The sequence below is a fragment of the Sander vitreus genome, chromosome 24 (assembly GCF_031162955.1).
Source record: "Sander vitreus isolate 19-12246 chromosome 24, sanVit1, whole genome shotgun sequence".
In the NCBI taxonomy this organism is placed as follows: Eukaryota; Metazoa; Chordata; class Actinopteri; order Perciformes; family Percidae; genus Sander; species Sander vitreus.
Genome location: NC_135878.1, coordinates 14,537,410 through 14,565,229, shown reverse-complemented (window position 1 = coordinate 14,565,229; position 27,820 = coordinate 14,537,410). Strand labels below are relative to the sequence as shown.

Here is a 27,820-nt window from a genome sequence, read left to right as displayed (position 1 = left end):
GTCAGCATAATAAACAATATCATTTAAATTTTTTACGTCTCAGAGAGTTTGTCGTGCAGAGATGAAAGGTCTTGTGGTTGTGTTGGCACGGTGCTGCATCGCTTTAGCCAACGGAGGCCAGGATGACGGCGACGACCGTCTCTTCATCACCTGCGTGGTGACGCCGTCGGCCAGCGCCAGGCGAGCACCAACCAGCACATCATGACCCCCCCCCAAAACACACCTGAGAGAGAGAGAGAGAGGGAGAGAGGGAGAGCGCTCAGTGGCCAATCAAATCACACCTGACAGAACCTCGATTCACCAGGCATGTCAATTATGATATTTTTATATAAAATCTGCATAGTTTGTGTTTAATAGTATGTTTGATAGAAAAAAGTATCTAAATTAGAGAATTTGTTCTTAAATCTAATCAAGACACTGTGGACAGACAGGACACATCTTAAATCTTATATACAGTCAACACTGTTTAACCACACAATTTGCTGCTCAAAAGATATCATTTCAGACCTTGTACATGCATAAGGTAGTCACTAACTGGGTAACCCATTTGTGATCTAAATGTCATGAACACAGTTTCTCTGACAGTCTGTCATTGCCCTCCCATAAGCCCAATAACGTCCCAGTGTTCCTACCAGTGGTGGGGTCGTCCTCGGGCAGGCGGACCAGAGTGTAGCAGGAACCAGGCTGACTGTAGGGGACGTTGGCTGCTGGGATGTATTGTATCACCTCGTTGGACTCCGATGGCTCCATCTGCACTACGACCTGACATACACGATACATTTGAATGCGTGTTTTAGTTTAACTACTGTTTGAAATCCTGAAACAATTCTAAATACTGTGTCACTTGTGATCTCTCTTCTTCTCTTGGACTGGTTTATTATTTCGCAGCCAAGACGAATCAAGAGTCCAAATAAAGAATTAGAGAAAAATATCTAACAGGGACCTCCAGTAAAAATCCAAGTTAATTAAAACATAAATGATCATGAAACAAAATCCCCTCTCAGCCGGTACCTTCTGCAGGAGCTGGTCCTTCAGAGTGTTTGTGCAGTCCAACTGGAACACCATGTGCCTGGCCAAGGTGTGTTTGACGCAGCGCACCACGTATTCTGTCTCAGCCTCTGTCAGCTGCACCTGCTCAGAGGACTTGAAGAACGGGCCGAGACCCTGGAAACTCTGGGATGGCGCAAAGCAGAGACAGATTAAAAACAAGGACAGACACGACCGTAATTGTATTAAATCACGTCAGGCCAGAGTATTAAGGTTAGTATCAGGGTCTAACTGCATCATCTTGAATCTGATAACGGGCGGTTTTAGGATGTCACCCAAATAAATGTCCGGCGTGACGGGGCCAACTTCTCTGGCAGTTTGCTGGTGGCAACAGAGGCAATTTCTGGGAAGAAAAAAACATTAACAGATGCTCCTTAACTATCCGATTCCTGACCATGATAGTTTCAAAGATGAGTAGAAAACCCTGTGCAGATAATTAAATAGCTGTGTGGTTGTACCTGTTTTGTGTTCTGTGATAAGAGTGGCGGCCAGAGGGACACTCTTCATGTCTAAAGGTTTCTCTATGGGCTCCAAAGTGTACTGGTGGAGGGACTTCTCCAGTCCAGGGATGGAAACAGAGAGACCTGAGAGCAACACACAGAGGAGGAAACGATAACATTAACATTTCTGACATCACCTGCTGAGTGAGTTTGTACATTTTGACCAGCAGCCCCTATGAGTAGCAGTCAGAGAGAGAGAGTGTGTGTGTGTGTGTGTTCACCATTGAAGATGTAGGCAGCATTCGGAGCTTTCTGCTTCTGCTGTAGCACGTTCATGTAGAAAGTAGCTCTGTCGCCCACTTCATCATCACCGACCATCATGCACCTGTGAGAACCGCCATGTGTGTTAAAGTGAGACTTCATCACATATTCATTCAAACACAAGTGTATAGTAAAGAGTCTACACAGTATTACATTTCAGGAGTCCAATGTGGGGGTACACAGTCACGTAAGAAGTAAATGAACAAATAAAAGTAAATGAGTACCTCTGCAGGAGAACCAGGACGCTCGGCAGCAGATCATCATTCTGAGCTCCAAATTTAGCCAAAGGGTGGAATAAGACACAAATGTTTCAACTGGTTATAAAAATGCCATGAAAATAGTGTGAATATGTATCTATAAACTGGATGTCATGCAGGACACTTTGATATTAGAGGAGTGGAGAAAGGTTGGGGCAAAATGGCATTACTAAACATTGTGAGGCTCACACAGTAATCCCACTCCATCTCACCTGCACCAACAGCACCCCTCGGTTGAAGATGAAGCGGATGTACTTGGAGGGCTGGGGGGTGTGTGGGCACTCTTTGCCCAGTAGGTACAGGATCTTTGCAACACCTCTCACCCCCCCTACATGAGACTGGGAGTTCCCTGAGCAGCTCCTTCAGCAGCAGACTGCTGCACCCTCAGTGCTACCGCAGCTCCTTCATTCCAGCAGCAGTCAGACTCTTTAATACAACATCATAATGTAGCACTGCTGGCTGGTTCTGCAACATGAGCATCACTGGACAATATTCTGCACTATGCTTTATTATTTATTACTCTGTGTCACCTCCTACTGGGCACCAAGTGTGCGTTTGAAAATCTCACTGCATGCAATTGGATAACACTACGACCAATGCCAACAATACACGGGGTGACGTATCCAGAGCCCCATACGCTTAGCTACCAGAGGAGCTAACTGGTAGATTAAACTGTTAGCTACCAGAGGAGCTAACTGGTAGATTAAACTCTTAGCTACCAGCGGAGCTAACTGGTAGATTAAACTCTTAGCTACCAGAGGAGCTAACTGGTAGATTAAACTCTTAGCTACCAGAGGAGCTAACTGGTAGATTAGACTCTTAGCTACCAGAGGAGCTAACTGGTAGATTAAACTCTTAGCTACCAGAGGAGCTAACTGGTAGATTAGACTCTTAGCTACCAGAGGAGCTAACTGGTAGATTAAACTCTTAGCTACCAGAGGAGCTAACTGGTAGATTAAACTCTTAGCTACCAGAGGAGCTAACTGGTAGATTAAACTCTTAGCTACCAGAGGAGCTAACTGGTAGATTAAACTCTTAGCTACCAGAGGAGCTAACTGGTAGATTAAACTGTCGTCATGAGTTTAGCTCGCCTCTGGGCCACCTACATCAGATACACCGATGTGATTGGGCATAGTTAATGAGCACCATTACTCGATGTCAGAGTGACTCGCTGAGCAAATTCAAACTGTGCTCTTGTGAGAACTCTGGATTTCCAGAGTAGTTAAGAGACCTTTTTTAAAACAGTTAAGCAGCCATGACACCATCAGGGTCAGTAGCACTAGAGCACTAGTGTTGAAGAAGAAGAAGTCACTTGTTATTTGAAGCGGCAGCTTCAGCAGACAAAGAAAGGAGTATTGGTATCTTTTCCCTTTGTCTAAATACCTGCTTCTCCTTATGTGATGTACCTTCCTGTCCCATTCAAGACACTGGCACTTGCCTACAGTGCTGTGAATGGCTCAGACCCATCTTACATTCAGGACGGGGTCAAACCGTCCACTACGCTGTGCTACTGCCCATCGGCTTGCTACTCCCTCATTGCTACCTCTCATCAAAGTCATGGCTGCTTTGCCACAATAGGCCTTTTTCCCAGGCATTTTGACTTGTCATAGTAGGAAAAGCACAGGCGTTAACTGAACTCTGCTGTTTTGTCCAACTCAGCCTGCTAGCATAGCAGCAATGCTCTCCTTAATGACAGGCTCTACACCACTCTGTTCTGACACCAGGGTTAGCAAAATACACAGAGTCACTAAACTCAAGACAGTATCTCAGGACCTTTCGTATTGGATCAAGTACCTCACAAGATTAAGATGTCAGATTAAATAGCAGCTGTTATTTCAATGTGTCAATACATTTTTATTTAACACAGGTAAATATAAGTATCGGACTTGGTATGGCAGTACCCGGTATTTTAGGACTCGGATTAGGGCCAAAACCACTTGATCCTTACAGATATAGCTTTGTTTTGAATTGTATTCTATTATTTAAATGGCATTGTGAATTGAGTGCTTACTGCAGCCAATGCAGCTGATGTTTACCTGATCGTGGAGGCCGATCTCAGCGGTCAGAACACCATCGATGTAGATCTTCCCCTGAGGCTCAGCCAGGCGGAAGAGAGCTGAGACCAGAGAGCTTTTCCCAGCACCTGTTCTACCCACAATACCAACCTGACACAGAGAAAAAGCAGAATCCGGTTTAATAGTATCAGTTTAGGTTTAACATGATGATAAATGAGCAGTATTGTGTTCTCTGAAGAGAAAGATGTCTGACCTTCTCTTTGGGTCGGAACATTGCTTTCAGGCTCTGCAGTGCTAGCGGTCCTTCGGTGCTGTAGGAGAAGCTGATCTGGTCAAAGGTCACCAGGCCTTTGCTGGGCCAATCAGGAGGAGGACGCTTCTGGGTTTCCCAGGGTGCCTCACTGTCGCAGCCTTTCGCGATGTGTTTATCGCGCCAGTTGGTCTCGCGATGACAATAACAAACGATATACTGCGCAGCCCTAGCGCAGACAGCTGTTGGCTGATCGGAGCAGAGAGGAAGTGGTAGTATATGAACAGCATAGGTTTGAGTTTGACCATGAACAAAGGCTGCAGCTCATCAAGACCCAAGCAAAGTTCCCTTGTCTTGCTTCCCAACTGCTGGGTAGAGTGAAGATGGTTAGCCCACACAGTGTGCACCAACTTCAGCCCTGTAGGCAAAATGAAGGCTCCCCTGTGCTTCCTGACCACGGTTTGGCAGCTGAAGCAGGAATAGAACAGTTTTACAACGGGGCTTTGAGTTATTTAAATAGTTTCTTCTTTTTAACCCTACCCCTTGATTTCGAGTGCCCCTCGCTTTTTAACTTCCCCCTTGGAACAGTGTTATAAGGGGTAGTGGTTGAACTCTTCCCCTATGTAATTGGACAACCCTTCAAGACACTGATACGCCATTAGTAGTCGATGGCGATTACGGAAACAGACGCAACTGTTGTGTGGGAGGCACAGAACGGACCCAAATGCAGAGTTCAGCAACAAAAGGTTTATTTAATAACACAAAAAAGGGGAAGGTGGTGGGGGAGGCGGATGCCAAAACACAGGAGCGGAGACATGAGGGCTGGGGAAGGATGACAAGGGAGCTTGCTGGGGTAGGATGGCGAGGGAGCTAGGGGACTCAAGGGCAAAGCCTAGGAGGACGAGGGACTCAGGGTCAGAAGCTAGGATGGAGAGGGAAGACAGGGGATAGGATGGTGAGGGATCTCGGGGAGCGCGGGGAAACCGGGGCCGAGGAAGCCGAGGAGGAGACACAGAAGTCCGGGGAGCAGGGAGAATCCAAGGAGGGAAGGCTGGAAGCGGGAGCGAAGGCAGGATTGAGCAGAAGCGGAGGCAGGGTAGAGCAGGGAGCCGTGAGAGGGGGACCGGCTGGTGAAGCCAGCTGATTGGATGCGGGAGGAAGGTGTGGAGCCGATGACTGCAGGGCAAAACACAAGGAGAGGTAACGACAGGTAAGGTGACAACTGTTTAGAGAGTGAGCTTGTATCTAGTCTCAACAGAGTGGCAGAGACAATGATCCAGTGAAGACTGTGAGTGGAGCCTGGGTTGAAGTACTGAGTTTGATTGTAGATGGCTGGCAGGTGTGTGTGGCAGGGAAGCGGTGATTGTGGAATGAGGAACAGGTGTGCGTCGTCAGCTGGCAGTAGCAGGCAGGAGCAGATGGGAGGGGAGAAAACACAGGAGGCACAGGGAGAAGCAGGACCAACAGAAAAACACACAAAAGGACTAGAAAACTGGAAACAAAAACCCCAACCACGACAGCAACTTGGAATCTGGGCAGCAGGATCACCAGAGATGGCCGCCGGCTGGGCTGAGGTGGCTCTCATCTCTGAAAACGTTGAAGCAAATTTCCAAACGGACGTTATTTGGATAAACTAACCACATATTTGGAATTAGAACAGTTACTTTCGCACCTGAAAATATATGAAAAACTTTATAAAGCAACATAATAAAAGCTTTTACCCTGGCTCAAAATGTTCGTGGCCAGTGACCCGGCCAGTGGCTCTTACGTCTCCGAAAACGTCTGTAATACGTTGAAACAAAATGATACTGTTTACAGCTGTGTTTTGACTATAACAGCTGATCTGTGCAAGCCGACTTATGGATGCGATTTGAATTGATATTATGAACAATGAAAATTAAGAGGGGGTAGGACTAGACTCACTTCTGAGTTGCTTATACTGTATGTTGCTGATGATCTTGTTTGTTTTATCTTTTCTGTTTATTTCTTATAAGTTCTATATTGTATTTGTATTTTTATTTTTTAACATGTTCAATAAATTGACTATGATAAATAATTGCACCTTTGGTTTTTATTGTCACCGTCACTAACTGGGGGTAAGGCTTGAAGTTACAAGTTGCAATGACATCTGGATAGCAAAGTGAACTAAATAAATCAAATAAATCCTATATATTAGCCTTGAATACAAGTTGTAAAAAAAAAAAAAAGGAATATCTTACCATGTTCTCCAGCTTTGTATTCTGCCTGACACCCCACTGGAACCTGCCCATCAGTGTAACAGAGTAAGTCAGAGACAGAGCCAGTGTCCAGCTCTAACAGAACCAGGAAAAAGACATATCATATTTTATTGAAATAGAAGATGCATGATATTTTATTTATTTTTTAAAGATTATCTTTGGTGCATTTTAGGCCTTTATTAATATAGGACAGATTAAGACATAGACTTAGTTATAGTATAGCATGTCGAAAAAAGCCATAAAAAATCTTATAGTATGCTGAAAAAGTCACAGTATAGTATGTCGGAAAAAAAGGTCATAGTATGTGTTGGAAAAATGCTGTCCATGGTGCTGAAAGGGGCTGTCCATGGTGCTGAAACAAATTATTACTAAACCAGAGTGCTGAAAGGGTGCTGTCCATGGTGCTGAAATAAATTATTATTACTAAAACAGAGGGGTGCTGTCCATGGTGCTGAAACAGTTTACTGTTACTCAAACAGAGGGAAGCTGTGATTGGTGCTGAAAAAGGGCTGAGTTACTGAAACAGAAGGGGGCTGTCCATGGTGCTGATACAGCATTATTACTAAAACAGAAGGGGGCTGTCCATGGTGCTGATACAGCATTATTACTAAAACAGAAGGGGGCTGTCCATGGTGCTGATACAGCATTATTACTAAAACAGAAGGGGGCTGTCCATGGTGCTGATACAGCATTATTACTAAAACAGAGGGAGGCTGTCCATGGTACTGATACAGCATTATTACTAAAACAGAGGGAGGCTGTCCATGGTGCTGAAACAGCATTATTACTAAAACAGAGGGAGGCTGTCCATGGTACTGATACAGAGCATTATTACTAAAACATGATGAAAAAAGTCATAGTATAGTATGTCGAAAAAAAGTCGTAGTATAGTATGTCGGAAAAAGTCCTGTTCTGTCTGTCTGTCTGTCTGTCTGTCTGTCTGTCTGTGTGTGTGTGTGTGTGTGTGTGTGTGTGTGTGTGTGTGTGTGTGTGGGGTGTGTTTTGTGTGCATGAAAAATAGTGAAAGCTTCAACAAACATCTTGGTCCACCTTTAGCTCACCCAGTAAGAGTGTTTGCTCTGTGTGTCTTCTTGCTGCAGCAGACGCCGACCTGCGATTCTAAAAAATAAATAACATTAAAATATTGATAAGTTTGCTAGAAATATAACTTTTAAACATTTGTGAATGTTTAATTAGTTTAAACAGAGTTGTTCAATTTATAGAATATGTTTAACTCATGATGAAACTTTTAAAATGTTTGAATATAATGTTAAACATCTTCAGTTTACTCTGCTCGAGGAATAATATAATTAGAACCACATTTACAAATTAATACTTTAAAAGTCTTACGTTTAGTGCTAAAAGTTTAAAATGCTTAACTTCATTAACAATGAATAAACTATTTAAATGTTTATTTTTTATGTTGCTTGAATAAAAACTTTGCAAGTTTAAAATGTTGGGATTATTTATTTTTATATATTTATAAAATGCTTGATTACACACTAATAATAGAGAATTTATAATATTTTATCTCTAAAAGTTTAAAATGAAAACGGTTTATAATTTGTCTAAACATTTAAAAAAAAGATATTATATTAAATATGATATTTAATGTCTTATCGGCTTTATTTATTAGGATTCTTAAATATTTTAAATAATACATAAATAATAAAAAAAATATTTTAAATATATAAATATTTTAAATATAGAGATACTAAATAATATTTTAATAATTATTTAAATAAATACATATTTTAAATAATATTTTAAATAATATTTTAATATTTTGTTTGCTGAAATAAAACTTTTTTTAAACTGAATTAATTTTATGAATAAATTATTAATACGGCGATGTGCAGTTTTAAATTTTAATATACGAGTTTTTGTGGTAAAAATCGTTTTAATCTGTTTAAATATTGAATTATAATTGTTAAATAATTGTCAAATAGTTGTTTAATAAACTAAGTTGTGGAAGTTTAAATTATTAATAAACTATTTTATAAAATATTATATTTAAGTTCATAAAATGTTTCTTTTGTTTTTTATCTAAATCTTTGAAAATAATCAGAAAATTAAATGTGTAACGTTAGAAAAATAAACACTATTTAAACACTTTATACGGCTTTTGTTGTTTTTAATCTTAGTTTACATCAAATATTAATCTGATTCTTAATAAATGTTAAATATTAAAAAATAAAGCGTTTTCATAAATTATTTATTTAAGTGATTTAATAAAATGTATCCATGTCAGTGTATGACTCAGATTTTACTTATTTACTGAAATAATCTGTTTAGTTAACTTTTTTTATTATTTTAATGTAAAATCTTTAAAAAAAAAATAAAACGACTGATTTGTTGGTGTAATTATTTACTTTATCTTTATGGTTCATAATTTACTGATTCACATTTTGAAACTAATTTTAAAACTTCAAATATTAATGTAACATTTTACATTTTTGAAAAACAACAAAACGTTGTACGTGTTATTCATGTTTATCTTTATAATTCATACTCTAAGTTTTACTTTGGTATATTTCTGTAAACGTGTCCGTCTATCTGAACGCATCACGTGTTTGGACTCACCGGATGACATCACAGCGGCGGCTCGGCGGCGTTTGTTTCGTCCGTCACAGCGGCGCCGGTTTCCTCTGCAGCACCGGGGAGTGATGTTGGGGGGGGGGAGCTGCACCACGGTGGTCTTTGACTGCACGGAGGATGGAGCGTTCTCCATCAGCGGGTGTTTACATCCCAACAGCAGCAAGAAGCAGAACAAACCAAAACATCTGACGAGCCTCCTGACCTGAAATAAAACTCACAATTCCGTTCACACTTCAGAGCCTCTTCTATCTTTATTAAAACGGATCCCCAAAATAATAATTATTTTCATTTTTTTATTTGATAATTTTTTTTACATATGTTTTAATTTTGATTATTTTTTGTTCAAGATATTTTTTATTTTCTTTGATTATTTTTTATTCAAGACATTTTTATTTGTTTGATTTTTTATTTATTTAAAATGTTATTGAATATATTTGATTTATATTCCGTTTAGTTTCTTTGTGTTTTACATGTTTTAATAAAGGTATGTTTGCTGTGTGTCCCAGGTATCGTGTTGATGATGTCACTGTGCCGTGAGGTCATCGTGTACGAGTTCCTGCCGTCCGTGCGTCGGACCGACCTCTGTCATTACTACGAGCACTACCGGGACGTGGCGTGCACGCGTCCACTAAATGTTCTGTTTTTTCCGCTGACAGACTCAGATTAATATTCTAAGTGTCTGACAACATTATGAAAGGATCCCTACAGAGATAGACCTTTTAGTTTAACATGAAACAGCCCCGAAATCACCATCACCAAACCCACCAGACTCCATGTAAATAATCAAGACTTTTATCATCGTAAAACACACTTCATTCAAAGTGGACAGAAACTAAATAAAACTATCAAAAGCCGTCTTGGTTCATCTTTCCACTGTTCCAACAATCACCACTCTGGTTTGGTTGAAATAAACCCTTAATTCACCCATTTACATGTGGAGATATGCTGGCTCTATACACGCTAAAAGTACTGATTATTTACATGGAGTCTGGTGGAGATATGCTGGCTCTATACACGCTAAAAGTACTGATTATTTACATGGAGTCTGGTGGAGATATGCTGGCTCTATACACGCTAGAAGAAACAAGGCGTCTGTCCCAATATTAGTTAGTTAAAATATTGGGACAGACGCCTCGTTTCTTTAGGCTAACCACCCATGGAAAAGCATGTGCATCACAATGTCGTCAGCAGCAGCTGCCGCCGCTTACGGTACTTTTCTACACACGGACGAGCCTCACTTCCCATAACAAACCCCGTCGTTACGTCACATGGCTACCTGTCTTAAAGGGGAAGGCTCGGCCGGTAACGATCACGTAAAAGGAGAACGGTGAAAGTTTACTTTTCTATCAAGTAGCAAAAAAAGTTTTAGCGTCAACATCGCAACGTCCTGCATGTTATACGTGCTTTGTTAAAGTATAAAGCTAGTGCAGAAGTTGTAAACCATATTTTTGCCAGAATGACTGTGCCAGCCTACTCGCACACGTCCTCCTCAGTTGACGCCATCTTGAATCTTTACAGCACTACTTTCTAACAACCAACTTTGAATGGATCAATACACCTGGTCGGTGACAAGTCATAGCTGGGGGCGTGGCCTGTGGCGGAGTCGCCGTTGGGGAGAACAATCCATTCCTCCTGACCGGATAACATAGCGTTTATATTAATATTTACAGTCTTTGGTGATGTGGACTACTCAAAAGCACTTTTATTCAGATCCTTTAAAGTACTAATATCACACTGTTAAGATACTCTGTTACAAGTTAAAGTCCTGCATTGAAAATGTAACTTAAGTTAAAGTCTGTAGGTATCATCAGGAAAATGTAGTTAAAGTATTACAAGTAAAGAACTCTCCTCCCATTGTAGAAAGAGTAACTAAAGCTGTAACAGATGAATGTAGTGGAGTAAAAAGTACAATATTTCTCTGAAATGTAGCGGAGTAGAAGTAGAAAGTGGCATGAAAAGAAAAGACTCAAGTACAAGTACCTCAACATTTGGACTTAAGTACAGCACTGGAGTAAATGTACTTAGTTACATTCCACCCCTGGCTTTGAGCAGACAGGACTAAGCATTAAAAAGCACTTACTTTTTTTTAAGTTTATCGAAGTAATTGAAGGGAAATTTGAGTCATACCATAGCAGGTCTTTTCATACCATTTCCAGCATACTGGAAACCAACAAATAAAGTAACAGAGTTCCACAACTGTTTATTTTATGTTGTTTAGTGCATTATGGTTACTTTTACTGAAGCCAATGATCTGAATACTTTATCATTGATTATCATAATATCAAAATACTTTTAGAAAGTTGTAGTTAATTCCAGTAGTTTTTCCTCTGTACATTCTTTTTAAAGAAGTCATTCTGTGAAGTTGTTGTTAAATTGCAGAATACAACTGCTTCAGTAAATGTCTTAAACCCTCTGCCATTAAGCAGACACCAATCCATGTCATAGTTTCTGGCATGAGCTAAAACCCAGGACCAAAATGCAGACAGGACACAGCGGTAGGATAAAAAAAATAAGAGCACTTTACCTAAACTTGGGTTGAATCTCACTTCTCTTATTTATGCTCCTCTGTCCTCGGTAGAACCAGAAGTTGTTCTGTCCCTCCTTCGTGAAGGCTGTCTCAAAGCTCTTATTCCTGCCCCGAGGACCGAGGAGGGACCTCCAAGGAGCTATGGGTGCATCTCACGTGAGATGTAGGAAATCATGCGAGGAGAGAGGAAACAAGGAAGTGTGTTTAGAGGGATGAGACGTCCTTTCCTCTGAAGTGTCACATGAATCCGTCGGCTGGATGGGCGGATTTATCAAATTAATTTCAGCTGCATGGCTTCCGGGAAGGCTGCTCTCGTCTACTGTATCCTCGCTCATAGCTCCTCAGAGATCCCTCCTCTATCCTGGATCATAGATCTTCGGAGATGCCTCCTCCATCCTCGGGGCAGGAATAAGAGCTTTGAGACGGCCTTTCAAGGAGGGCCAGAACAACTTCCGGTTCAACAGAGGAGCGAGATTCACCATTAGGTTGAGGATGAAGGAGGGATCTCTGAGGAGCTATGAGCGAGGATACACTAAAGCAGCCTTCCAGAAAGTCGTGTAGCTGTGACGCTTCAGAGGAAATTACATCTCATCCCTCTGAAAACACGTTTCCTTGTTGTCTCTCTCCTCCCGTGATTTCCTCGCGTCTTAGTCCCTCCCACCGAGGAAGCAAGGGAGGAGAGAGGCAACGAGGAAAAGGAGGCAAGTGGAGGAGCCGCAGATACAATTTCAGGGAACTGAGATCCATCGACTGTAATAATAGCTTAAAACAGGCACCACAACATCATGTTCCACACAGGTTTATTCAATAAGATGCAACATTTCAAAAATGTTGCTCACACTAGGAGAAAAACAGATAATACAAATCTTTCTGCATTTGTTATGGCACATGAAATGTCACTATATTCTCAGTTTTAGACCAAAACTAATGAGTGATGACGTGTGACCCCAGTGTTTTTGTATGCTCTCCACTGTAAACTAGCTGCGGTGCATTTACTGTTCTTGGATAAAAACGCAAAAACAAATAAAAAGCAACAGTGCATAGACAAACACTTATGGCTGAATCCTATCCAGATATCTGTACAGAAATGGGTTCGCTTACTATGTGCACAAACTTTATGTCAGAGGAAAACGTTTTTTTCCAACAAGCATTACACATCTTTGTGTAGGGTTTGCACATTTGCTGGATACATTTGGAAATATTATTCTTTGTGAAAGCATTCACATCACACATTATACTAGAAAATGCACGGTTTATACAAAATAAATATCCCTTTGTTACTGCTAAAAATACGATTTGAAAACATCTTCCCATGTAAGAAAGTCGCAAAATAAAATCAAAAGCTATTACTCAAGTGCTGTGGGTTACAGATTACATCAGTATAAAGGAAAACAAGTTTAAAAAAAAACATACATTTCATATACAATAACTTGTGTTAATCCTGCTCTTGGGTGCTGAAATGTGTTGATGACTGCATCAATACAAATACTGTATATAAAGAGTAAATGTGGGATTTAAGCCACAGGAAACCTGGGGGAAAAAATCATTATTAACACTGTTTTCAGGTATTTGAGTTGTAAATGTGGAATGTTAATGACAGTTATTTTGGTTATATGCATGCAGGAAGATGAGAAAACAGAAGTTTCCTCACTTAAGCAGATCTTTGTGGTAGTTCAGACATCATTTCTACGTACGATCACAGTGGTATATCAAGCCACCAAGTCAAACAAGCTACAACGCAAGTTATCGGGCAATTGCACACCTTCAATTTACGTCCACAAACGTGTTTGCTTTGCCAATGACAGGCTCAGATTAACATTCTAAGTGTCTGACAACGTTATGGAAAGGATTTCTAAGGAGGTCAACCTTTCTGTTAAAGAGGAAGATCCTTTTTTTAAACAAAAACATTCACGAAATTGCGTTCGCTAAACCCACCAGACTCCATGTAAATAAACAGTAATTTGAATCATAATATACTATGTGTACTATCATACACTTCATTCAAAGTCGACAGAAACAAAATAAAACTATGAAAAGCCGTTTTGGTCCGCTTTCCAACCATCACAACTCTAGTTTTGGTTAAAAAAACAGTTTATGTGAAAATATGTTGGCTCTACACACGCTAAAAGTGCTGTTAATTTAAATGGAGTCTGGTGGGTTAGCTAAAGCGCTCTCAGGGCTGTTTCTGGTTAAACAAACAAAGAGGGTTTAAGGATCCTTTCCATAATGTGTGTCAGCGGCAAAAACAGAAATTGGCGATACACATTTGTCCCAGAGGGTTACATTGCAGCCCGAATATTAGCAGAAACGTTTCAATTTCATTAGCCATGTAAACAGCTTAGTGTGAATATCGTCTTTTTTCGGAATAAGGGCAAAAAACAGAATATTATGTGCATGTAAATGTAGTCATTGTTTCTGAATCCCAATGCCTCTCAATAAAACTGGGCTTTACCAGCTAGCACCAAGCATGCTAATTTGATATCCATATCACCATTATAGCGACTATTAGCTGACGAGTCCCAAACAACAAATACTTGAACCGCTCACAGACAACAAAACTGCCCTTTTGGAAACACACTGTTGCCTATAAAAGGCGTGGACTTCCAATATGGCTGCCGGAGGGTGTGTTAAGGGCCGTCCACACCAAGAACGATAACTAGAAACAAATAGTTTTCAAAAATCGCTGTAACTCCAGTGGAACTGTAACGGCAACGACAGTGGCGAACGATATCATTGGGATCACTTTCAGAGCGATTTGATGAACGATAGAAACACTGACAGCCAATCAGAATCCATCTGAGTTTACAGCATGACGCGGCGGAGAGAGACTGCGGAGAGATTTGTTGCACAGATTTGTCGTGACTTTCCACTCGGTAGGGCTCTGTTCTTTAGCGTAGTTTTAGTCGTGCAAGAGAAAGCTCAGATTGGACAGATAGTCTAGCTAGCTGTCTGGATTTACCCTGCAGAGATCTGAGGAGCAGTTAACCATAGTCCTCACAAATCCACCGGAGGTTAGAACGCCAACACAAAGACAGAGGAAGGGGACGGACATCTGGCTGGAAAAGAAGGACATCTGGCAGATCTTCCGGCGGCACCGGAGCAATCCTGGAAGGAATAGTCGTTGATATTGACTATAGTTATGCTTACAGTCATCGATCTTGGTGTGGACGGCCCTTTGCTGTACGTCACCTGAGCTTAATTTAGGTCCAACATGTGGTATAATCCTGTGTAGCACCAACATAAACAAACATAATCTAATTATTCCTAAGAAAAAAACCTATTTACAATAGATAGAAAAGAATGTGTGTGTGTGTGCATGTGTATTGCGTGCGTCTATCTCTTGGCGTGGCCAACGTAGCTGTTCTCGATGCACAGCACGGCGTAGGAGTTGGAGCAGCTGCTGGAGCTCTGCTGGAGCAGGCTGCCGCTCTGCAGCGACGAGGCCATGCCGCTCAGCGCCCGCTCGCCCACGCGCCACATCTCACAGTAGCTGTCAGCGTGCGCCTGCCCGCCGCCGGTCGACCCGTGCCACATCATCTTATCTGGCCTAGGGGGAAAAGGAAGAGCGGCATGAATAGACTTTTAACGCATACTTTTGTTTTGTTGTTTTCCTCCGTTGTTAGTAGGGCTGGGCATTGTTTTAATTCAACAATTCTGATTCAAATTCCGATTCTTCATTTCGATTCCGTTTCTTATCGATTCTCGATCCTGATTTTCTTAACCCTTGTGTTGTCTACCCGTCGACTATACAACAACAGGAGGGTGGAGTTGAAAAGGGGTCACATGCTTATTTCACAGATAAGAGGAACATTTTACTTTGATTCAATGGTGATAAAGAGTTTCTGGGCTTTTTCAACTTCAAATAAAGCCACACTAGAACTCCGTTTACTGAGCTCCATGGCTGCAACACAACAAGCTCCTGCTGGAAGGTGGCCGCTACGGAAACCAAAAGTTAAATTAGGAATCGATGATCGGATTCGAAACAAAATTTCTTCCAAACGGTTAAAAAAAAAAAAAAGATTCCATTAGAATCTGCATTTTTTAAATGATTCCAAGTTGGAACCGGTTCTCGATGCCCAATCCTAGTTGTTAGTCAGAAAGTTTCTAACTAAGTCTGTTATATATTCATCGGTCATTTGGCTCACCATGTGCTGTCACTGAGAACGTCTTTGCCATCAAAGGAGTAGATCGGCACGTTGTCCTTCATCCTGCCGCCACTGAAGATGGCTTCCCAGCTGTCGAACAGAACCTCGTCCTGACAAAGGTGAGACGACACAATCAGTACAAAGATCAGTAGACAGCGGTCGTTTAGGCACCAGTATTAGCACCGGGGTTCGGTACCCAACCCCGGCTCTAAGCCCCCTATTCTCGGATAACTCAACTACCAACTGCCGCTGATACGATGGAGCTGTAGCCGGCTCTATCGACTACTTTTAACAAGCTGCGTTCACGTCAACAGAAAGTTGCGTTGCATGGATCTTTTCACTGCAACCCTAGAGATATATCAGCCTTACTTTAAGTAACAGGGACAGTAATTCATTTATTTCACACTACTATTATTGTTAAACTTTGCAATTAATCCGTGGTTCACATGCGTTTCGAACCGTGAGTGTTGATCCGTACGGACCACGGATCAACTATGGTTCCTAACACCACTACTGTCACCTACATTCTAAGAGGCTGGTCAGCAGATTTTGTTGCCTTTGGACAGAGCCAGGCTAGCCGTTTCCCCCGTTTTCAGTATTTGTGCTAAGCTAACCGGCTGCTTGTTGTAGCTTCATATTTACCGTACAGACATGAGATCTTTTAATCGGACTCTTTGCAAGAAAAGCCATTTCCCAAAATGTCTAAACTGTTCCTTCAAATGGCTTAAAAAACAAACAAACAGTCGGCTACCTTCAGGTTGACTATTGGGAAACGGTCTCTGTCGGCCCTGCGGACGATGCTGTGGAGATCCTGGAGTTTGGCGGACAGGAAGGCCCGGAAAGTTCCCTTCATCCCGATGGCCTGAGCCTGAGTGAAGCACTGGTAGTCTGCGCCGCGGATGCCCCGCATCCCGCCCGTCTGAGGGACGTTCAGGGCGATCAGGTGGAGCTGGGGAAACACCAACACGCTCCGTATTAATATTTCATTTTAAAATAAAACTCTGGAGCAGAGATGTGAGTGCGATGGTTTAGAAGGGGTCTCTCCGGAAGTGTAAGAAAGAGGACGGCCAATTACTTCACGTCCTGTGGTCCTGTGATAAAGTCCAGGAGTTTTGGACCGGCATACGTGATAATTTATGTCTGCTGGCAGGGACCCAGGTTCCATTCAGCCTGAGATTATTTGTTCTGAGAGATGGGTCGATCCTAAGCGGGACGGATAAGAACATAAGAAGCTGGGTCCAGACTAAAGCTTAGAGACACGATTTAGCACAGTTTACCTCATACTCAAGTCAGTGCAGGACATATAACCAGAGCTACGGGAGAAGCTGGAGAGGCAGAGCTTTCTCCCCGCCCAATTAGGTTAATAAAGTAATGATTAAAAAAAACACAAATGCTTGATCAAGGGCCCAGCCCGAGGATAGTGGCCGGAAATATCGGCCTGACCCCGCCCGCGCGCTCGGGCAGAGAATCTAAACTCTAGTCCAGACTAGTTTAATGATAGCCAGACAGATTATTTTAAGAGGATGGAAGAATGAAGGGCTGCCTTCAATCCAGGAGTGGGCTTGTGAGACGGCTAGGGTTGCGGCATTTGAAAAGATGTCCTATTAACAGTTTGCCAGATTGGATGTCTACAATAGAACATGGGAAAAGTAGCTGAACTTTCTGGAGGGCTCGTAAGAAGCTTTGTGCTGGGGAGAGACGTGTATGTTGGGCTTATGGGGTTGGCACTTATTCATATGTTTGGTATATTGTCTATTTTGTTACTATTTTGTTGAATGGTCTTGAATATTGTAGTTACTGTGTCATCTTTTCTTGATTTCTGTCTGGGTGGGTGGTGACGACGGAAGGTGGGGGGTTGTGTTCATGTTGCGTTGAGTTGAATGAAAGTTGTATGTTGTTAAAAAAATAAAATAAAAATTGTTAATCACGACAGCAAAAAAAAAGAAGTGGCCTCTCTTACCCCGGGACCTGAGGTGTGATGGTGGACTGGAGTCTGGGGCACGGGAGGAGGTGGTCTTCGCTGAGGGGTGACCGGGTAGCGAGCGGCCGGGTACGCAGGGTGTTCCGGCACCGTGTGGACAGAATACCTACCGTCTGGTTGATTTACCCGTTCGGAGTAGCTTGGAAACCTGGGATCTGTGGGTGCTGGGAACCGAGGATCGGGCTGATACCGTGTGTCAGGTTGGTATCGGGGATCAGGGTGGGTTGGGTATCTGGGGTCAGGGTGTGACGGGTATCGAGGGTCCGGGTGTGACTGATGCCCAGAGCCCGGGTGGACCGGACTCTCAGGGGGCCTTTGGGCGGAGCTGTCGGTGTTGGAGTGGTGGTCTGGGGAGTAGGGGACGACTGGTGGGGGCTCCACAGCTGCAACGTCATTACCCTGAAAATAATGTGCATGATATGTATGAAAACAGGGCATATTTTATGTTCTTAAAGGGGAATGTTTTCTTTTTTTTTAACCTGGACCCTATTTTCCTGTGTTTTTGTGTGTAAGTGACTGATGGGAACAACAATCTTCAACATTGGTCCAGTATTAAAAAGGTGATAGAATGCAAAACTGATTTTACCTTGTCATAGTTGAATAACGACATACATAGAAGCTCAAAATCCCATTGATACCCCTTTACTATACAAATCTCACATTTTGAAACTGCCGCTGAAAACAGGCGAATCTCAACAAAGCTGGAAGCTGACATCAGCATCCCAACTCCTAGTCTTTGTCACGCCACAACATTTGCATAGGCTACACCACTGACCTGAGGTCAGCTTAGTCTTCTGAATCTAGCTAGGTCATGCAGATCTCCAGAGGTCCGCTATTTAATTACTAAATACACTTCTGAGACTTTTTTATGCGAGAAATCAACTATGTAGATGTCAAATATGGGCCGTTTTACCAAAATTGATGGCTAATTACAAATTTTGTCCGACTGTGTGTCGCAGTTCAGCAGGAGCTCAGCAGGCTAACGTGACAGCGGCCGGTGCTGCCCCGCGCCCGGCATGTCCTACTTCATAGACTCCGGCTCGCTGTGAGCTAGCTGGATCTCCGTCACGAAGGGAAGCCCGCGGCGCTCCATACCCGCACAAAGTCACCGGTTCTGGGTTACTGGACTACAAAATGCCGAGGCCCTGATGGAGCTCCAGGGCCTGCAGCTAGCCGCGATTCATAGGATTGAAGCGACAGTAGCAGCTAACGAAATCCCTAATGTTCACAAAAATGCATTAAATTGAAATCGGACACCATAGTTAGCTTTATAAGACCTTGGGGTAGATGTTATGTAAGTGGCGTGACGAAATTCAAACTGTAAATATAGGAAAGTTATGCCGAGAGTGTAGCAACGATCTTTTCCCCCAGATGAAATGGGACACATAGCCTAGCTTGCAGCTCCGCAGAGCCCCGAGCCCCGGTCGTCCAGTAACCGAGAAACGGTGGCTTTCACTGGGTGTGGAGGTTGCCGCTTTCTCGTCAGACTGTGTGGAGCTCCTAAAGTCCGACACGTCTTACTAAATTTGCAATTAGCCATAAATTTTCGTAAAACGGCCCATATTTGAGCTTTAAATAGTTGATTTCTCGCTTAAAAAAGTCTCATAAGAACGGAATAGCCCGACAAACAACGTATAACTTTGCAGTGTCTGAAATATGAGACCTGCTGTCTCGTCTCCCATGTGTTTCTATGGGGTTCGCTCAAACCAATCAGCGCGCAGCTCATCTAAATATTCATGAGCATACCATATTTGGAAGAAAAGCTCTTGTTCCAAATAGAGCCATATTCACAGGGTAGTTAAGGGCCTAATAAAATAGCATTCGGGCAATTTTCAGCCCAACCAATGTTACATACCCTCTTAGGAGACCTTAAGGAACTGTGTAAAATACCTTATATAATCATTCTATCACCCCTTTAAACGTGAACGCTGTGACCAGCAGCCATGAACCGTCTGCAATGTAACCCTATGGGGCAAATGTGCATCGTCAATTTCATCCACTAAAAGCCACTGACAGGGTCAGATTATTATTCTAAGTGTCTGACAACATCATGGTAAGGATCCCTACAGAGAGATCGCTTAACCCACCAGACTCCATTTAAATAAACAGCGCTTTTAGCGTGTACAGAGCCAACATGTTTTCACATGTAAATCTGTAAACTATGTGTTTGTTTTAACCAAAACTAGAGTTGCAATGGTTGGAAAAGTGGAAAGACGACCCAAGACGGCTTTTCATACTTTTATTTTGTTTCTGTTGACTTTGAATGAAGTGTATTTTATGATGCTAAAATTACTGTTCATATACAAGGAGTCTGGTGGCATTAGAGAGTTCAAAGATTATTGTTCCCATCAGTCACTTAGAAAAAAAAAAACATGGGAAAATAGGGTCCAGGTTGAACCAACAGAAGATTAAAAAAAGAAAATAACACTCACATCCTCACTGGGTAAAGCAATGTAGTTGCCAAGCTGAATAAAAGGAGACAACAATTAGTATACATGGAACTATTCTTATCTTGTCATTTATCTTCATAACATCGCTGCGTATTTTACCTGGACTTGACGAATTCCATCTCGGACCCGTAAGTAGAGATCTGTTTGCTCAAGGATGTACACCAGAGAGCCCTCAGGTTGTCTCCTAGCGATGGCTGCCATGGTGTCATAAGACCTAAACACCGTCACCTACGGACACAAAAACACTCAAAGTAAACCAAGCCAGGGGAGGCTACTTTTGTCCTACAGCTATAATGACAGTGGCATTTGTATTCACGAGTGGGGCTAGAAGGAATGTTTTCTCGTCTCATCTTTTTTCTTCTCTTGTGATGTTTTATTTAGCAGAATTACAGTGTGTTGTTCTATCCTATCCAGTATTTCCTATATTTCTAAGCAGATCTTCTATGCTGTATTCTGAAAAAATGCCCCGATTATTGGTCCCTACTGTGCTACCCCATACTTTAAAATATTGTTATATAATGACGAAATAAAGCAGACAAATCTGACGGGGAACAAGTTTTCTCACCCCTGATGACTGTCCAGGTAGTCCAGGCACTCCAGGTGGTCCCGGTGGTCCGGGAATATTGATAGCTGCCATTCAAAAGACGGTCACATCACTGAAATCAGACATGATCTTGAATATATGTGTGTGTTTATGATTATAACTCACTCTGTGTGCCCCTGTAACTTCCAGGTAAGGATGCTCCTGGAGGTCCAGGTGGCCCCGGTGGCCCAGGTTGCCCGTCGTAGCCTCTTCCTGGTTGACCAGGTGGCCCCTGGGGGCCAGGTGGGCCAACGATTGAGTCGCCTCTTGGGCCCTGATGGGACAAGGACAGAAAGATTTTGATTTCTTTGACCCTAAACTGACTCCGTGAAGCGTTATGTTTTTGACAATAGATGTTTCCATCCACTTGTCAATCAAATTATCTGAAGTTTCGTTATAAATGTTCCTGCTAATAAAGTCGGGGAAAGTCTGTTTCCATCCAACGGCTTTAAAGCGAATAAAAACCTGTGAGTAATGACGTCACGTGCTGTTTTGCGATCAACTTGGTACATCGGATAGATCTGAGACAATTTAAGGTGTTTTCATTCATTATTTTTTCACTGAATCGCACAACATTTAAGCTAACATTTGCAAACAAAGTCTGCTCGCCAAAATGGATCGCGCTGTCTACCTACAAATGATGAATGTTGCACAAGTTGTAATAGTGCGTATGTGCCAGCTGATGGCAACATATCAAGCTATGATAAGACAACGACGACGCTATCAAAACATCCCTACGTATGGTGATGCAGACGCACGTAAATGCCAGACGACAACGGCGGCGGCCTGTGGTTTGGGAACGACAGCGCTCCAAACAGTAAACCGTAAATTAAATGAAAAAGGTCCCCTCGTTCGTCCACTTATATCTGTCTGTGTCGACACCTGCCGTGTCTGCAAAGAAAGCGGAAATACGTGGCGGAAATGACCTAAACCTTCTTTGTTTTATGGCGGGTTAACATTTGCGAACAAAGTCTGCTCGCCAAAATCGATCGCGCCGTCTACCTACAAATGATGAATGTTGCACAAGTTGTAATAGTGCTTATGTGCCAGCGACATATCAAGCTATGATAAGACAACGGCGCTATCAAAACATCGCTATGGTGATGCAGATACATTATGGCATTTCTTAGATTTTTGCTATCTAAAATAGCGGCTATATTTCGCTCATGAATTTAAAGTCTGTCGTCCCCTCGTTCGTCCACTTGTATCTGTCTTTGTTGACACCCGCCGTGTCTGCAAAGAATCCGGAAACAACCTAAAACAACTTCTTCTTCGTTTTGTGGCGGGTTGCAACCATAAAATGACCTAAGACGCAATCGCAACTCATTATTTACTCGGCAAGTACCGTTTCCATCAGCGTCTATCGCACGAGCCGAATCCGATGAAAACAAACTTCGATATTTTTGAAAAACGTGTGGATGGAAACATGGTTAGTGTGATCTTACAGGAGGTCCAGGCAATCCTGGGGCTCCGACTCCACTCCCTCCGTAGCGGGGGTCGTAATATCCTCCGCCCGGTTCTCCTTTCTCTCCTTTGTAGCCCGGGCTGCCCGTTTCACCTTTCAACTCATTCTGGACACATTAAAGAAACATCCCAGACATTTAAACAAAAATCATACTAATGCTAATAGTAGAACTACAAACTACATTGAGTTGAGGCTTACCCTTAACGTGTAAATGTCAAAGGTTCCCCCAGCACCTGGAACAGAAAAAAAATGCCTTTGCTTTGAGTTTGTACACACTGAAAACATGAAACATTTATTTTTCAGCTTCTTCGGCACACGTGCACAGACAAAGTGGTGCTACCTTGGATTTCAAGTGTCCCTGGTAGTCCACGATCACCTTTCTCTCCTTTAAGAGCTGTAAACGAGATGTATTACGTTAAGATGGGATGAAACTTTATTTGTACCGAGGGAAATTGGCTACATTTACGTTGCTACTTTTTGGTTTAAAAAGGAATATCTTCTGCTACGTTTCCCCCTCTCATTCCCCCTGCTCTGACGTTTCCCCCTCTCATTCCCCCTGCTCTGGTGTTTCCCCCTCTCGTTCCCCCTGCTCTGGCGTTTCCCCCTCTCATTCCCCCTGCTCTGACGTTTCCCCCTCTCATTCCCCCTGCTCTGGTGTTTCCGAGCCCCTAAACCGGAGACATTTGGAAACCCTTCTGACCCGTTTTGGTTTGGAATCTCTGAATGAGATGGTTTGGAATGACTAGGTGATGAGGTCTCGTTCTATCAGACTAAGCTACTGACGTTACCACGGTAACTACCAGCAGTGGGCGGAGTCTCCACGCTGCCTTCTGTTCATGCCCAGTATACCAGAATGTTGATGAGATATGAGGTTTGGGCGTGTTAGGTTAAACACTTGTGTGCACGGAGAGCACTTTTGGCTCAAAATGTAACGCTTAGAAACCAAAACGTAGCGACGTGAACGTGGCTTCAGAAGTTGACACACGCCCAGAGAGTTTGCATATTCAGGCTGTGATATTCAGTCAGGTTGTTGGGAGTCAGCTGTGTGGTAGCCTATTGTACAAAAAAAAATGGAATCAGAATGATTGTTTTGCTAAATTGTGGAACCTTTTTGCTGACTTTTTTAGGGCTTCATGTCGACCAAACTGTGAGCGAGAAGGCTATATGAGATATGCAATAAAAACGTCAAAGATACTTTACTAACACAAATAAAAGCAGGTCAATAAACTAAACCTGTCTTGGCCCTGGATGTGATTCTAATTTTCCGTGTGGCCCTTAGTGAAGTTGAGTTTGACACCCCTGGAATAGTTTAACATCTGTAGTAAAACGCTCGTTCGCTTTCTTGCGAGTTCTTGAGAGTAAGATAAGAAGATTGATACCACTCTCTTACCTTCAGACAGAGCCAGGCTAGCAAAGCTAAGCTAAGCTAAACTAAGCTAACCGGCTGCTGGCTCCAGCTTCATATTTGAGTCAATATTCTCATCTAACTCTGTAAGAAAACAAATACGTGTCAAACTATTCCTTTTTACTTTTCTTTCAGTCATGGCACTGTTTTCTCTTCCTTAATGTGTTGGCAACTGTGTGTGTGTGGGGGGGAAATCAGTTGGCATTGGAGTAGTTAGGCTTCGGGAGTGCTGTGTGTTTGTGTGTTTGTATTTTCTGTATATTTGTCTTAAGGACCCACTCGAAAATCAGATGATTCATCTCAAGGGGTTATCCTAATAAATACTATGAAGTGAATTTACCTTGGTAATATCTGGAGTCCAATCCCTGAAATGATAAAAACAAGGATTATCATCCAGAAGTAGGAACATTTAAGCAGTGTTCTCCCCACCATTATATGGCTTTGGAGCAGCACCCGAGCAGTCTTGGGCAACACCTTAGCCAAATTCATATAAAAAAAAAATCAATGTGAGCATCATAACTAACTGATGTTTCTCAGATCTAATGATTGTAGTTGGACTTCTTTAGCGAGTTTGGTCTTTAAGCGTTTTGAGTGTAATTCATTTATCTGCCAACATTTCAGACACAGATATGATGATAACAATGCTACAAAATGATGGCAAATTGCAAAGAATATTTCTGTAAAACGTAACGTTTGTTTGAGGGACGACCCGCCAAATATGTGCACCTGAGTCTTCCACAAACCGAGTGAAAACACTGATTTAAGTCTCTTAACAGCATGAATGAAAATGTCATCTACTAACATAACCAAACAGTCAACTTCAATTCATATTAAAATAAAGTATAAATAATCCTTTTTTTTTTCTTCATAAAGCTATAGTGCGTAGTTTCTGTCGCCCCCATGAGGAATTCTAAGTAATGACAACATGATCAGTGACCGACTGGCCAACCGGAATTTGGGCAAATGCCAGAAGGCCACAATCGGCCACTACTGATAATTTGTCTTTGGTAATTTTAGTAAATTTTATGCATGCAGCCACAAATATTCAAGACTGTACTGCAGCGAGGTGCATGGAAAGATGCAGTCGGAAGGCAGAGTTCCTAATTTCCAAGCTAGGTTATTGATAAAAATAGGGCCGGTGTGTTGCAAATGTCAGGGCCGTTTTTTTTATCCCAGTCCGCCTTCCGCGATCATGCACCGCTGAAGTTACGCACTAAAGCTTTAACTGGACAGGCATAAGATAAGAAACCTATAAATAAATGAATCATATTTTTCCCAAAACTTCCTAACTGAATTGGACACACAACTGCAAAAGTACTAAATGTTTTCGTGTCTGGACTCACTCCGAGTCTGTCGCTGGGAACAGAGGGTCCGGGAGGTCCAGGGGGGCCCGGTGGACCTGGAGGACCCTGGCACAAAGCAACAAATATTGGTTACTGCATGTGGATGGCCTGATCATAAAGCTGAGAAGCAAACTGGACTAATAATACTAATTGTATTTATATAGCACTCTTCAAGCATCACGCACAAAGTCCTTTCCAGATCAAAAAGATTTACAGGATATGAATTAGGAATCAGAAACCCATGCAAGCCCCCCCCCCCCCCGACCCCAAAATTAGAACAAGCAGCACTTCATCAAACAGCGAAAGATACAAGATGCAAGATACAATGTCAATAACAAAAACATGTATGGCAACGGATCTAAAAACACTAAAAGGATAATACAAATCAAGCATAATTTAAATATGTGATGACAGTGTGATTCAAATAAAACCATAAAAAAGTAGCAAAAAGAGGAAATACGCAGTGTTGGGAGAATGGAAGAGAAGACATACAGTGGTTTAGTGTAGGCCATCTTGTGAAAATGAATTTTAAGGAGGCGTTTAAAAGCTAACTGACTGACTAACATTCAAGCTCTGGTGACTAGAGCTGTCACAATTCAAAAATGTTGCCGCAGAATTAATTGTCTCCGAATTAATTGCGGGTAGCAATATAATTGTCTCTTTCAGTCAAAATATATTATTTATTTATTACTTTTTCAAACAAATTATAGTTTTGAATGAATCGTAGGCGATATCTTTTGGTTATATATCTCTGTCATGTGACCCAGATAATGTAGTAACACAAATACACAGCCTATGAAGTAAACAATACCTCTTTATTATCATAAAACGTATTTTCTTTCTTAGATGAACATAAAATTGACAACAGAAAATGTATCCCCATCACTGAAAAACAAATCATTGATCATTAACAAAAAACAGATGATTGGTTATTGCTATTGGCAAAACTATGTGTCAAAATAGTCGTCACTGCTGCTGTACTTGCGTTTATTTCTAACTGTTTCCCCCCCTTTTGTCCTTTTTGTTGCTATGAACGTGTATAGGGATGAGTGCCAACAGCTAACAAAAAGTATAGCTTTAGCTCAACGGTCCGACCAATACATAACTTATATAATTACAATTTGGCATGTCCAAACAAAATCAACAATTACCATCAACAGCATTGGCGACTTAGATTATGTTAGTAATGAACTGCGGTTGAACAAAGAAACTGTGATTATGTAAAGAAATATTGCAATTAGACAATTATGTAGGAATTGTTACAGGCCTACCGGTGACTTACGTTGAATGGAAAAATAAGACAACAGCTGTGATACTCACAGGGTAACCAGATCCAGATCCAGTGCCTGAGTCTCCCTTCTCTCCTCTGGCGCCGTTCAGCCCGGGTCGACCCTACAATTAAACACAACATTCAGACTCATGGATGGATGATAGATGGATGGATGGATGGATGGATGGATGGATGGATGGATGGATGGATGGATGGATGATAGATGGATGATAGATGGATGGATGGATGGATGATAGATGGATGATGGATGGATGGATGGATGGATGATAGATGGATGGATGGATGGATAGATAGATGGATGGATGATAGATGGATGATGAATGGATGATGGATGGATGATAGATAGATGGATGATGGATAGATGGATGAAGAGATAGATGATAGATGGATGGATGGATAGCTAGATAACGTTTATTGTCATTTTGACATAAAATATGAACAAGATTAAAGCCCATATATGTGTAAATTAAACACATCTTACTTTAGGGACTCCTAGTGGTAGTGTGGACTTTGCACCATTTTTAAATCGAGACTCGATTTGAAAAATGTACCAGGAAATCTACTCACCGGTCTACCTGGAAACCCAATCTCTCCCTTATGGCCGGGGGGACCATGAGGACCCTGGAGAAAAAAAAATATTCATACAGGTTTATTACACTGAATCGATGCTGCTAGCTTCCTATAGCCTATGTTCTATCAGCAAAACACCCAAAATGTGGTAATTGAAAATATGGTACGCACTGGAGGTCCCACAGGGCCAGGGGGTCCACTATCGCCCTGGAAACGAATACACGTGTACTGTAAACACTGTAAACACTGACATTTTAGGCAAATAATCACTTATTTAGACACTTAAAGGGTAACTTCGTTTTTTTTCCAACTTGGACCCTATTTTCCAGTTTTTGTGTGTAAGTGACTGATGGGAACAACAATCTTTGACATTAGTCCAGTATTGAGCAAGAATGCTGCTATCAGCAGCCGCTAACCGGGCTGCAATGTAACCCTGTAGGGCAAATGTGCATTGTCAATTCGTCACCTAAAAGTGCTGTTTTTGCAGCTGACAGGCTCAGATTATTATTATTATTATTATACGTGTCTGACAACATTATGGAAAGGATCCCTACAGAGCTAGACCTTTTTTTAAAAGAGTAAAATCATCTTTGTTTTAACCAGAAACAGCTCCGAGCTTACCATCACCGAAACCCACCAGACTTCATTTAAATAAACCGCACTTTTAGCGTGTATAGAGCCAACATATTTGCACATGTAAATCTGTGAACTATGTGTTTATTTCAATCACAACTAGAGTTGTGATAAATGGAAAAGTGGAAAGACAACCCAAAACGTCTTTTCATAGTTTTATTTCGTTTCTGTCGACTTTCAATGAAGTGTATTTTACGATGATAAAATGACTGTTTATTTACATGGATTCTGGTGGGTTTAGCGATAGCAAGTTCGTGGACCT

At 41.9% G+C, this 27,820-nt stretch overlaps 1 protein-coding gene and 1 pseudogene across 7 annotated transcripts in view; both read right to left on the bottom strand.

Moving 5' to 3' along the window:
• Window positions 1–137: 137 nt before the first annotated feature.
• Window positions 138–10,663, bottom strand: LOC144513054 (coatomer subunit gamma-2-like; annotated as a pseudogene). Its single transcript, XR_013501079.1, has 13 exons — window positions 9,151–10,663; window positions 7,629–7,686; window positions 6,550–6,642; window positions 6,052–6,112; window positions 4,334–5,917; window positions 4,102–4,230; window positions 2,033–2,073; window positions 1,769–1,872; window positions 1,506–1,631; window positions 1,303–1,390; window positions 1,012–1,173; window positions 633–762; window positions 138–223 (listed from the first exon to the last, which is right to left on the bottom strand). The product of XR_013501079.1 is annotated as a coatomer subunit gamma-2-like (transcript).
• Window positions 10,664–12,475: 1,812 nt separating this feature from the next.
• Window positions 12,476–27,820, bottom strand: part of LOC144512556 (uncharacterized) — a 73,825-nt gene continuing 58,480 nt past the window's right edge. For all 6 annotated transcript variants that reach the window (XM_078243329.1, XM_078243324.1, XM_078243325.1 and 3 more), the window contains 16 exons: window positions 27,097–27,132; window positions 26,923–26,976; window positions 26,385–26,456; window positions 25,065–25,130; window positions 24,062–24,086; window positions 22,657–22,710; window positions 22,515–22,549; window positions 22,297–22,422; window positions 20,978–21,125; window positions 20,834–20,898; window positions 20,368–20,496; window positions 20,251–20,283; window positions 17,798–18,217; window positions 16,589–16,786; window positions 15,838–15,947; window positions 12,476–15,239 (listed from right to left, as the gene is read on the bottom strand). In XM_078243329.1, the coding sequence (XP_078099455.1) occupies window positions 15,026–15,239; window positions 15,838–15,947; window positions 16,589–16,786; window positions 17,798–18,217; window positions 20,251–20,283; window positions 20,368–20,496; window positions 20,834–20,898; window positions 20,978–21,125; window positions 22,297–22,422; window positions 22,515–22,549; window positions 22,657–22,710; window positions 24,062–24,086; window positions 25,065–25,130; window positions 26,385–26,456; window positions 26,923–26,976; window positions 27,097–27,132 (1,785 nt within the window). In that variant the 3' untranslated portion in view covers window positions 12,476–15,025. The remainder of the gene's footprint in view (window positions 15,240–15,837; window positions 15,948–16,588; window positions 16,787–17,797; window positions 18,218–20,250; window positions 20,284–20,367; window positions 20,497–20,833; window positions 20,899–20,977; window positions 21,126–22,296; window positions 22,423–22,514; window positions 22,550–22,656; window positions 22,711–24,061; window positions 24,087–25,064; window positions 25,131–26,384; window positions 26,457–26,922; window positions 26,977–27,096; window positions 27,133–27,820) is intronic.